Source organism: Nematolebias whitei, chromosome 11 (assembly GCF_014905685.2).
Source record: "Nematolebias whitei isolate Nwh7 chromosome 11, NemWhi1, whole genome shotgun sequence".
In the NCBI taxonomy this organism is placed as follows: Eukaryota; Metazoa; Chordata; class Actinopteri; order Cyprinodontiformes; family Rivulidae; genus Nematolebias; species Nematolebias whitei.
The window spans coordinates 42,406,136-42,418,877 of record NC_056508.1 but is presented as its reverse complement, the minus strand read 5'-3'; the positions used below and the strand labels follow the sequence as shown (position 1 = coordinate 42,418,877).

The window sequence follows — 12,742 nt, the reverse complement described above, 5'->3', positions numbered from 1 at the left end:
AGACAGACAGACAGACAGACAGACAGACAGACAGACAGACAGACAGACAGACAGACAGACAGACAGACAGACAGACAGACAGACAGACAGACAGACAGACAAATATATATGGATATATATTTGTATGCCTCTTTTTTCATCATCTATTGTTGTTGTTATCCACTGTTGTCATCACTATTTGTTAAAAAAATCAGGTCTCTCTTGTAAATGAGTCCCTGAGGCTCAATGGGATTAACTGTACAACTGAATGAATGAAAATTTTAATTGCTTTTTGTTGAACAATTGTTGTCTCTACTTTATATGTTATCTGTCTAATATAGGTCTCTATTGTAAATAAGTCCTCGTGCCACAATTACACTAACCTGTATATATGTAGGTTGAATGAAAATCTGGCCTCAACAGAGGCTATTTTAATTGTATGTACTGTATATCTACAGAATATATTTTGTGTAACACAGTTAAAACATTTTCTTTGCATTTCTCTTCCTGACAGTGTTGTTATCACCAAGAAGAGTGACTGAGCTGTTATGATCTTTGTGCCAGCATGCTTCCAGTTCAATAACACAGAAGTTAAAGGAAGAAAAAAAAATCAATATTAGATTTTACAGTACACTGCTGTGAGTCACTGGCTTTGCAGAAATCAGCAAGCATTCAGCACTGGGAGGAGAGATTATTCTGAAAACACAATCGTCAAAAGTTGATGAAAGAGTCGTTTCTGCCCTTATTTTCAGGTGTCCAATTTAAAGGAATCAAACCTGCACAGATAAAATAAAGAAATGGTGCTCATGCAGAAGTAGCAGTATTAATATGCATCATAACTGCACATTCATATACTGTATAATCATGCACAACTGCACTGATTCACCACCTCTGTCTTTATTCATGGTTGTTTTTTTATTTTTTATTTTATTTCAATAACCCATTTCTGCACAGAACATTTTTAAACGGGACAACAGGATGTTGCACCGTAACCACTGAAACGATAAAATTCACTTCACTTGTCAACTGAGAAAATGTGCTGCTTTACATAATAAAATGTCATATCTCTAAAAACAAACAAACATAATCCTCTGAAGTGACCTAAGCTAGTGAGCAACCTCTGGCTACAATTTTAGACATCTGCAGTCTTTCTTGAATGGCACTGCTCTCAGTTTATTCAGCAGTCTAAAATATATTTTTTAATTAGGGGGTTTTGGCCCTGGCTGGTCTTTTAAATTTGTGGTTTCTCTTTTGTTTCTTGGTTCTATAGCAGAAAGGAATTAATCCTACTACTAATAGCTACATAAGCACATATATAAAATTATAATTTAGAAGGAGCAAAATACCTAAAACAATATGAACCTTATTTTATTATGAATACAAATATAATAAAAACTGGCAGAACAATGTGGAAAACAGGTAAGGCTATATTAGGAGAAAAAAATTACCATACAGACATACGTAGGTGTGTTTCCAAATCCCAGCTTTAATCAATCTACGACTTCTCTCTCAAATAGTTTTTTCTGCTCTCCGATTCTTTTTCTCTCTTTTCTCTGTGTGGCTTTGTTTATTTCGCTCTTTCGCCTCAGTCTGATGGGGAGCTTTAACTTCAGCACTAACTCCCTGGGAATTAGAACCTAAGCCTGCTACACCTGTGTAACCCTCAGCAGGGTTTTAGTTATATGTGAGTGTGTGCATGTGCCTCAGCAGTTGGCCCTGCTTAGAGAGAAAAAAATAACGCTTCAGAGGTCTGTACTTGCAATCGACCACATTCTGGCCTCGCTGAAGCTTCCCTTGCTTCTGTGGGTATGGTGGCGTAATTGTTATCTCTTTATTTATTTCATTTTTCCAAATAGCTTGTTTTCTTTCTGCAAAATAAAAAAAAAAAGCTTTCCTAAAATAGACACATTTATTTTGATTTTTTAATTTTCTAAAAAGAAATACTTGAAACATGCTAGAACCTAAAATTAAACTCAGATAAACAAGCAGTATGTTAGAGCTAGACCGATATGGATATTCTGGCTATCATTGATACTGATATTGGGAAGGGAAGGCTAATAACAGATATAATGGCTGAAAGTTTCTGAGCTTTGTCCACCGCCAAGAATCTAAGTAATCAGTTACTTTTAAATCTGCTTTAACACTTGAAGTCTTGAAACAGTCTTCCTAACGTGCGTTCGCATTTTATATCCTCCACTATTCATCATAAACAGTGTGTCCCCTACCATTATACAAGCAGGGCGCCCTACTGTGTCTGTCATTCCCCGTTCTGTTACAGAAGCACGATACGTAGTGTACTTCCGGGTCACACGGATCGCCGTTGTTTATGAAAAAAAAAAACTGTCTTAATTTACTTAGAAAAGTACGTGCACTATCTACACAAATGTTTATGTAGCTAATTTATGCCACTCGTATTTCAGTTACAAATCATTGGTTAAGATGATATGCGACGCATTAGGTCTGACCCCCAGCCTGGGCTGAATGAGAAAAACCCTGCAAGATACAGAACACATTATTTCCATGGTGAAACAGCGCCGCTCAGTGGTGAAGCTGCATATAATTTTAACCAAGACGAAAATGTGTCAAAGATTTTAACAGAAACACGAGGGGCGTAAATTAGCATCATGAAAATCGGCAGAGATAGAGCACCTACTTTTCTAAGTAAATTAAGACAGTTCTTATTCATGAACGGAATTTTACCGGTACATTTTCCTTAATCTAGCATATTCAACAGCGATCAGTGTGACCCGGAAGTATTCCTTTTAGCTCATGCGCAAATGAGCAACACTACGGATAGTGCTACCGTAGAACCGAGAGCCCTGCCTACCACTTCCCCATCGACCCCCCCCCCGTCGACAACTGCCAGCACTGACATAGCACTAAGCTAACAGCGCACAATACAGCTATGCTAGATAAGAAGCTATGACTATGGAGGTAGCGCTCCATTTCCCTCATGCTGAGGGAAACGTCCTTCCCTGTTCATTGTTTAAACGTCAGTCATTTTATGGTGAAGCTCTAATTGCTATTGACCGCAGTAGCATTTTATTTTTCTTTGCAGAGAAGATTTCAGACAAAATGCATTTCAGTGAGAACGACAAAGATAACTTTACTAACGCTGATATATTTTACCTCTACATTAAATCTACTGTTCTGGCTAAAGTTTTATAAGGCAATAGCATATGCTAGGTTATCTAAACATAAGATTGCCAACTTGAGAGGTGAGTAGCTAACGACAAGCAGGTTGGAAGATTGAAGAGAATGCATTCTTGTTGATTTATTTTATTTCACAGATCAGTTACAATAAACTTACCATGCTCTGTTCAGCAAAATATGCTACACAATATTGCTTGCTGCTTCGGCTGTGCTGAAAGTGAAACTTAACGTGCACAGACATGACTTGAAAGTAGTCTGCATGCGCCCTCTGCTGAATACATTGTACAATTACAGCTGGTTCCCAGCATTTTAGGGGTGAAAATTAGAAGTGTTAATTTTGGCGCATAAAGACAATCATCACGGATACGATAGGCCCGCAAACGTCTATATCGGCCTAAAATATTCATGCGTGCTCATCTGCTCACACAGACTCATGTTCGTGCTGCTGTTCGGCGTAATGTTTTTATGCTATTAGTGCTTAGTGTATATTTAGTTGATGTTTTTCTCAGTTCATATATTAGATCTTATTACTGTTTTTCTTTTACATTTTATTGTTGGATGTAACTGGGAACCTGTGTACATATTTTCGTTCCACCACATGTACCACATGGGGTGCGAATGACAAAGAACCTTGAACTTGAAAATATCAGCCCCTACCAATAGATCAGTCGAGCTCTAATGTCGATGCCCCCCACCCCCACCCCCACCCCAGAGGAGAGGACAGCCCCCAGAAACCATCTTATCACCAGCAAACTGGTTGGTCCACTGTAGGAGTGTACTGCTTGGTGGGGAAAACGGTTTGTATGTGGCTTCTCAGATTGATGGAGTCCTTCGGATGGAAGGCGAAACGTCTCTCAACAAAAAAAGAAACGGTCCAGATGACCTGACTGAACATTGTTGGGTTGGTCATTTGAGTTTGTTTAGCAGAAACAAAGCCTGGGCACCTCTTTAGTTCTTACTGGTAAAGTTGATTCTAAAAGCTACTGAATTTTAAGATGTAATTAATCTGTTCTTTTTGTTTAGCTTTTTATCTTTTTAACCTAGCTGGTTTTTGTTATTCTATTTTTAATAACATTTTGTTTTCACTTGTTGTTCTTAATGTGTACGCATCCTTTACGATTGTCTTTTGTTGTCTTTCTTGTCCACTGTTGTCATCAGTATTTGCTAAAATCAGGTTTCTCTTGTAAATGAGTCCCCGAGGCTCAATGGGATTAACCTGTATAAATAAAGATTGAATGAATACATTGAGTTCTGCATAAGACCAGATTCTCTAAAATTATTTCTCACCATCGTTTTTTTGCAATATCTCATGTATTCTCTCTCCTTTTCATTTATCCCTTTCCTTCGTTTGCTGAGCTTCTGAAACTGACAACAAATAGACCGTCTCAGACTGGTACTAAATGACTTGAGAATCCCACCAGGCATAGAGACAATGACTTGGGTGTGCGTTTTGAATGTATTCCTCTCCAAGAGTGCAGACAAATGACTGCAGAATCCCACTCTGTGTCTGGACAGTGTATATGTAATAGATGTAGCTGTGCCCATGTCTGGTTCAGCTTCCCAGTGGATAATGAGTTGAGGTTATTTGCTTCAACTCTGCAGCCTCTGTGGGATCTTTCCCTCATTTGCCATCAAATCACACACACATTCACACACACACACACACACAAAGATGGCTGCATAACTCAGCAGGGAGACATCTGTGATATGGAGGCCTGTCCACTGACCCGCTGTGACACTGATCAAAACACATCCCAGTCGATTCTTTGGTATGACAAAAACAGGAACGGGACTGAACTCTGTCCTAGTTCATTTCTCTTTCCCTTGTTTAAAAAATGTAATGAATAAGAAATTCACATTTGTTGGCTTTATTCTCACAGGTGTTCTAAAATATTTAACTGAGCTGAACTTAATAGAGTTGTAGGGTGATCTTGGTACATGGCATAGCAAATTTTAAATAATTAAGCCTAAATTCATGACTAAAAGATTATTTTGCCTTCAAACGCAGTCACAAGTGTAAATGTGGATCCTTTTTTTTTTCACCCTCCATTAAATTTAGTTGGTTTCCCAATCACAGCAACTGCTTCTTCACAGGGAAAAAGTTAACAGTGTGACCCAAAACTGTGACGTCTTTTAAAGACACCAAATTAAGAAATAACTTTTAAAAAGTTTGAAAGGCAAGAGCTGGAAGTCAGGGATGTCTCAGGAGCCAATCAAATATTCACACAACACAAACACTCACACTAATCTTCAAACTGTCCTTTCTTCCCTTGTCATTATCTCATACCAGTTTCTTCTAGAGGAAAAAAAAGACTTTTACACAAGCACACATCACGTTAGACCTTGTGTGGTTTTGATTTTATCTACACATACATAAGAACACAATTACTGCTGTGGTTGAAGTGGCACAGAACGAGCGCATGCTCTATTAGTGCAAGAGGAATCATTGTTCAGAAAACGAACTGCGTGTCCAAAAAGAAGCTTCAGTAAGCTCTGAGATGTGAGCAGAAACCAGTATGAGCTGGATTAATAACTTGCATGGGTGCAAGTTGAGCAACTATACTATTAAATCCAACAAAGTTACGTCAGGTCCTCTGGATGGTTTCCTTTTGTTGAAACGTTTCGTCTTTCATCCAAAAGACTTCATCAGTCCGAGGAGCCATAACAAACTCATAGCACCTTCTCATAGTGGGCCAACCAGTTTCATGGTGCTCAGATGGTTTCTGGAGTTTTTTGGATGAAAGACGAAACGTTTCAACAAAAAGAAACCATCCAGAGGACCTGACATAACTTTGTTGAATTTTCTACCTGGATTATTGAGCATGAATCAGGATATACAGTAGTCCCTCACTACTTTGTGGTTCGTTTATCGCGGACTGGCTCTATTGCGGTTTTTCAAAATAAGATTGGACATGACACACAATCGGCTGATTGATGGATGAGCCGCACGGTCGGCATGGAATTTGAATTTAAAATAAATTTTAAATTATTTAGCACCCGTTGCATCTTTGTGCAGCCCACACTGCAGGACAAGATTCCTCCTGCAGCTGATCAGCTGTTCTCCGTGCAGAGCGAAGAAGTGGGCGTGGCCAAGAGCACTTGCAGGTGGTAAAGAGCAGAGGAAGCAGGGAGCTGAAGTCATGACATTCTGTGCTCTTTTAGAGCTTTTAGAGTTTAAAAACATTGTTTAGAATATTGCAATAGTGTGGGAAGAGTTTAAAACGCCTCATTACATTTATATATATACTGAAATAAACTACTTACTACTTGTACTACTATCCCTGCTTTGCGATTTTTCACTTATTTCGCTGGTCTTCAAGGTACGGATCCACCGCAATAAACGAAGTACTACTGTACTGTTCAATGACTTTAAAGCATCACATTTAGAAGTGCAGACCTCTTTTCTCTTTAACTTCTGTAAAGAACTAATATGAGAGAGTCATCTTTGATGTTAAAGACACAACAGCAGGTCCAACTTTGAGAACGTCATAAAGGAAATATATTGAGTGCATTTTTAAGCAGTGCATGCTAAACCAATTTTTCTTGTTTGTTTTATGCTTGGCTCCAAATATAAAAAGGTTTTATCCCAAACAAACTACCCAAAGACAAAGAGAGCTCTAATGAACGATTTGATGATTTGTCTGTAGTTTCACATAAAACAAAATATGATTAAAATAGACATCAGTAATATAAATGAAACAATTCAGGTTTAGTATTCTGTTAAAAGTGGCTTTACTGTTTTGTTTCTTTTTCCATTTAACAATAAACCAGATAAAGATTAGGTTGTTTTTTTTACTCAAATAAAAATTATTGTAGAACATTTACGTTCTTTGTGTTTTAAGGTAACTGTATAATCAGTTCATTAGTTTAACTGTTTTTGTTTTTAGCAGTAAAGTAGAAAAAAAATGTTGTAATAAAAAAAATACTGAATCTTTTTTTTTTTAAATACTGAAGATTAGAAAATTATACATAAAAAAAAAATTGTTTAAATTGTGGTTGTTTACAGGAAAACTAAATTATTATCTAGTCTACAAATACAAGTGAGGCAAAACAGAAACTGCAGCTTTGTGTTTCTTTTCAAACACTTAAAATCATTATAATTACATATATGTGTCATTAATTAAATTGTTTATATTGTTAACAATTATTAACCAAGAAGTTTATATTGTAAAGTTTATCATAATCATAATCAGTTTGCGAACATTTGTAACATGGTTAATAAAAAATATATATTTTTAAAGTATTTAGACATTAGAGTCAATGTTTTTTTGTGATCAATAACTTCAAATTACAGATTTAGAGCTCCATAGGAAAAATATTCCAAAATACAAGGCAATAAGGATTAATTTTTTATAATGTTAACCCATTTAAACAAACACGCCGTCTACAGAGGAAATACTTTAAATTATCTAATTAGGTTTCCTTCCATTGCACACATATTCATGGCAACGCAGAAGCAAGATCAGATTCAGAAATCATCAAAAACCTTGAAGTTAACTTGGAAAATATCTTGCATTACATTCACTGTTATTTTGTTTTATCATTTCTCTGTTCCCTTGTCAACCCATACTATAATTTGTGTCAAATGAAAATTAAAAATAGCACCAAAAATAATCTCTGCCGCAGCAAGGTGACCTTATTTTAAAGCACTCAAACAGCTGTCGCACTTAAAGCTTGTCAGTTTCAGTTCTGGTAGGAAAACAACGTCAGTAGTGGTGAGGAACTTTAACTTTAGATATTCACGAACGCAAGCTGTTTTCAATAACACAACTTCTCAAGAGAAGCAACATCCAAATTATGAGCATTTATAACTTTTTAGCTCATTCTTAACTTCTTCAGAGTTTTATTTACAACACATAAAACATGTCCAAAAATAGTTTGATTAGTTGATAAACTTTTCTTATAGCTAATAATATCAAAATAAAGTCTGGCAATTTAAAGTAAAATGAAACCCTTTAAATTAAGAGGAATTATTACATTCAAATCTAACTCTATATCGTGATATAAACTTTCACTAACAGACAAATCATCGACAGCATGGTGTCAAGTTCATATCTTTCTTGGATCTATGCCTTCTCAACTTCAAGAAAATAAATGTATTTACCTTCTTTGCAGCATTTATACACTGCATGTACTCTCTGGACAGGTCTGAACACTTTAAGGTCTGGGCTTTGTTCTCTTTGTAACAGGACAGAATCTGAGCCTGCAGGCCGGAGCACACCGGAGCTGTATTACGAGACCTGTTAAAAATAAAAACAGACACAAAGATACAAAGTAGTTAATATGTAAACATGAAGTTAAAAGGTAGAAATGGTTGCTGCTGTTAGGCGGCTAGTTAATGAATTTCTCTGCTTTGTGTTTTACCGCAGACGTGTCGGTACCGTATGTCACATGAAGTATATTTTTATCAGAATAATAGATTAGCTTACTGAAATGCGTGGTTATATGCATTTATGTTTATATAGCATTTCATTCATGTGTTACAACAACCGTCCAGATGACCTGACTGAACATTGTTGGATTTTATACCTGGATTATTGAGCATGGATTTTGTGGTGTTTTGAACCAGTTTGACATGACTGACCGGAGGAGAGTGAGTGCACCAGAGACCATCTTAGCACCAACATAACTGTTCTTTTTACATTTTGGAGTAAGCTGTTGGGGGAGAATCAGTTTTGTTTGGCGTTTCCTCAGACTGATGATGAAGCCTTTTGGATGGAGGGCGAAACGTCTCAGCACAAAAAAAAGAAACTGTGCACATGACCTGACAGAACATTGTTGGGTTAAAACAAGGTGGAACTTTTGTTTTCCGTCTCTGTTTCCAGTAGGAAAAAATTCTTAGTTACGCACCTGCACTAACGGCAGACAAACACTAGTGTTTTGATATTTTAAGGATGAGTTTCATTGGCTGAGAGCTGGTCACATGATTTACTGTACGGTAGTAACTTTCTATGAGCTGTGATGATGGGACAACTGCGGAGGTGTGGCCAAGTTCTGAAGAAAATGTGTGTTTTGGTTGGCGTTTGATGCCACTGCTGGAACCGCATGGCAGAGGCGGTAGTGGCCCAGGGATACTGATTTTGTACGTTACATGTGTAACTTAAAATAAACCTTCAGAAATAGATGATCGCCTCTCCAGAGTCTGCTTCACACATATGAACACACCTAACAACTGTTACCATCTCGGAACTACCGTACGGAAGCAATGTTAACATGGCTGTCCTAAAAACAAATATCAGCAGCGGAGTGGTTCCTTTAATACTGGTTAATAAAAATGGTTTGATTGGTACTCAGTTTGGATAATTAGGCACTAATATGGACATCCTTTGTTATAATTACAGCAGGTAGAGAGAATGTGATTTTGGAGCATCAGCTCAAAATGGCAAGATGTACCATGAAGCTAAAACCCTTGTGACAGACTGTGTTTTATGCAACATCTGAGAATAAAACAAATTGTAGCAGACAAAGCATGAAGCTATCATTAAAACCTGCTTGAAAAAAAAAACAAAAAACTATTGCTTTGAGCCTTAATGATGATCAATGTATAAAAACCATTTACCATTTCTATTAAAACAGAAAACTATTTTCAAAATGTTATGCTAATGTTAATGCTAATGCAAATTGTACATTTCACCATTTTAATTGTTGCTATTGTGTACGACTTCATTTTCTTTCTACTTAAATTCTAAGACATAAAAAGTGAGAGTGAAATAATCTGCATAAAGAAAGCAAGCGAAAGATGAAAAAACAAGTCACATCTACATCTGTTAAACAACGAGTGGGCTGCAGGCTACGTGCTTCACTGTAAATCACACAATTAGCACTAAATCACACTTAATTGAGTGGGTAGGATCATTTTGATCAAATACAGCAGAAAAGTGAGCTTTGAGAGATTGAATTAGCTGTGCTTAATTTGATATGTGGGCTGTATTATAATTTGTCTTTGCCTGTCTATCTTTGTGAGTGTTAAATATGACAGGTTGCTGCTTCGGTGCCTCGCTGTAATAGATTCTGACTGATTGAAGCAGAGACAAGCAAGTTAAGAACGCCCACACGACTACAGACTGGCATGTGCACAACTGCAACCACCAACACACACTTTGTAGTGCACTTTGAACATCAAAAACCAGTTATGTGCACGCACATGCACATACTTTCCTACGTGACAACATACCAATTTCTACACCGCGTCCTCATATGCACCTTCCCTACGAGGAGCATTTAACACCGCATCAAATTGAAAGCCAAATTAAAGGCTCATTTTGCCTTTGAATGTGAAGAACTGACCCTAATCGTTTCAATTACAGCATATCCATATCCACGCAGACACGTGCACACGCTTTATTATCGATGAAACTAACATGGCAGCAGTAACGGAGTTTATCAGAGCAAGGGTGATGAAGGTTAAAGAGGATAATGACCATAGACGGCGAGAGAAACAGAGAAACTAAATGAGATTAAAACAATGAAAGAGACAGAACAAAGCAGCCATTGGCATTTGCTCAAAAACTTATGACGGCCTATCAAACTGCTGTTTCTCCACACAGCTCCCAGTCATTTGTATTGGATGTATAACCCACCTTCTTCCACTTTTTGTATTCACTTCGACTCAGTCTTCCTTCTTTCTTACGCCTTCCCTCGCCCCCTGCTTTTGTCGCCAAATTAACTACACAGACAGTGCAACACCAAAGCATGCCGCCTTTATCTCTTTCTCTATTTGAGCTCACAGAAGATAAGGAACTCTCCTTTAATTTGAAATAAATGGCCTTCATCAGGGAAGCTGAAGCCTCCCGATAGTGCAACGAAGTTTATTAAAGGCACTTGAAGCAGAAAATTGGTTCAGCCGCAGCAAAAGCTAAAGCTCTGTCCACATGCTACACAAAATTGAAGGTGAGGCTTTAAATCAACAGTATTAACTGAACCGCTAACAAAAATAAATAGCTTGTTTTTTTGTTTGTTTGCTATTTTGGCTAAAAAGAAGTTAAGGCTGCATCCCTGTCAATCTACTGAACCATGTATGGGGTTGTTTTTTGGTAATTTGTGTGCATCAAAAGTGTTTTAATGTGTGAGAAAGCTGTCATTTTGGGGAGAGTTGTCCTCACATCTCCGTGCAGGAAAAAAAAAAAAAAAACATAAACAGCAAGATTAGTTGCTTAATTAACGGTGCCGTTCGTTATATTTAATCTCCAGCAGTGAAGGCAGATGTGGGCGGAACACAGCGGCATCAGACTTCTGGACAACGCAGCTTACTAAAACAAAGACCGGCAGGGAAATAAAAGCAGAGAAATCTTGAAAATAAAAAAGACAAAACCCGCCACAAATTAAAAAGCCTCAGGCACCAGTGTATGACTGATAAGAAGGATGCTTTTATTTCCTTTCAGCTTTACTAAGAGTTAGGAGTGATGTTTCTGTGTTTGCGCTAATGGCTTTGGCTAAACACAAAGCGTTGTTTGTCCTATGCACCATTTTATTTCCATGCCGTTAAATATAAAGACATGTACTGCTCTTAGGATAGTAATTAGAAAATCTTAACATCTCTTGGAAAGTAGCAAAAACCAAAACAAAAAAAAAATCTAATATTGTGAGCTGTTTAGGAATTGACAGCGTCTTTGCACAAGGCATGTTTGGTTCTGGGTGTTGTTCTTACAAACAAGGACTTAAGTCTCAAAATGCAAAAGCAATTAAAACAAGGTACTAAATGCAGTGTCATGAAAAGTGGTAAACTAAATGAATAAATAAATGAGAAGGAAAGACAATCCTCACTTTTTCAAATCGAGGTTAATAATGTTTTGGGATAAATTTATTTTAAAAAATACGTTGACATATTTTTCCATTCCAAATGCTGTTTGTTTTTTTTCTTCTTTCGGCTGCTCCCTTCTTCAGGGGTCGCCACAGCGAACTAAGACGCACAAAAACTTGGCAGTTATTTTTACGCCGGATGCTCTTCCTGACGCAACCACAGACTACCGAGCTACCACAGCTCTCTGTGTGGAGCAGAGAGCTGTTATCTAGGGCACCCAGAGGAACAGATGGTGGGGGTTTAGGGCCTTGCTCAAGGGCCCAGAGTGGGACGAAAGAAGGTGGGGGCAGGTGTGGGTGCTTCACCTACCCTACCCACATTTTTGATGTTGTCTGTACCGGGGCTTGAACCGGCGATCTTCCAATCACAGGCCCATATATACAGACAAAGCTTAATTGAAAATGTCAGGGGGAGTTTCTGGTTCAGATCTGCAATTACTGTTAATTCGTTGGGTCAGGTGGGGTTCAGAAATGACGGGTACGAGCTGGGGCCGGGTCAGGTGGGGTTCAGAAATGATGGCTACGAGCTGGGGCCGGGTCAGGTGGGGTTCAGAAATGATGGCTACGAGCTGGGGCCAGGTCAGGTCAGATTTTTTTGGGCTCGAATGCAACTCTATCCTGGACAGGTTTCCAGTCCATCCAGGAGTTTAGTTTTCAATAAGGCCAAATATATCACCCATCAGTGTTTATACGGAAATTCACCAGATTATCTGAAGGACCTTCTTGCTCCATATTCATCCACCCGGTCCCTACAATCACAGAACAGTAATCTCCTCCACCTTCCACAAACTAAATTAAGAACCATGGGAGA

At 37.9% G+C, this 12,742-nt stretch overlaps 1 protein-coding gene across 1 annotated transcript in view; it reads right to left on the bottom strand.

Annotated features, from left to right (window-relative positions):
* Positions 1 to 12,742, bottom strand: part of chchd6a (coiled-coil-helix-coiled-coil-helix domain containing 6a) — a 73,820-nt gene that overhangs the window by 12,971 nt on the left and 48,107 nt on the right. The window contains exon 7 of the mRNA XM_037684386.1: positions 8,237 to 8,372. Coding sequence (XP_037540314.1) covers positions 8,237 to 8,372 — 136 coding nt within the window. The remainder of the gene's footprint in view (positions 1 to 8,236; positions 8,373 to 12,742) is intronic.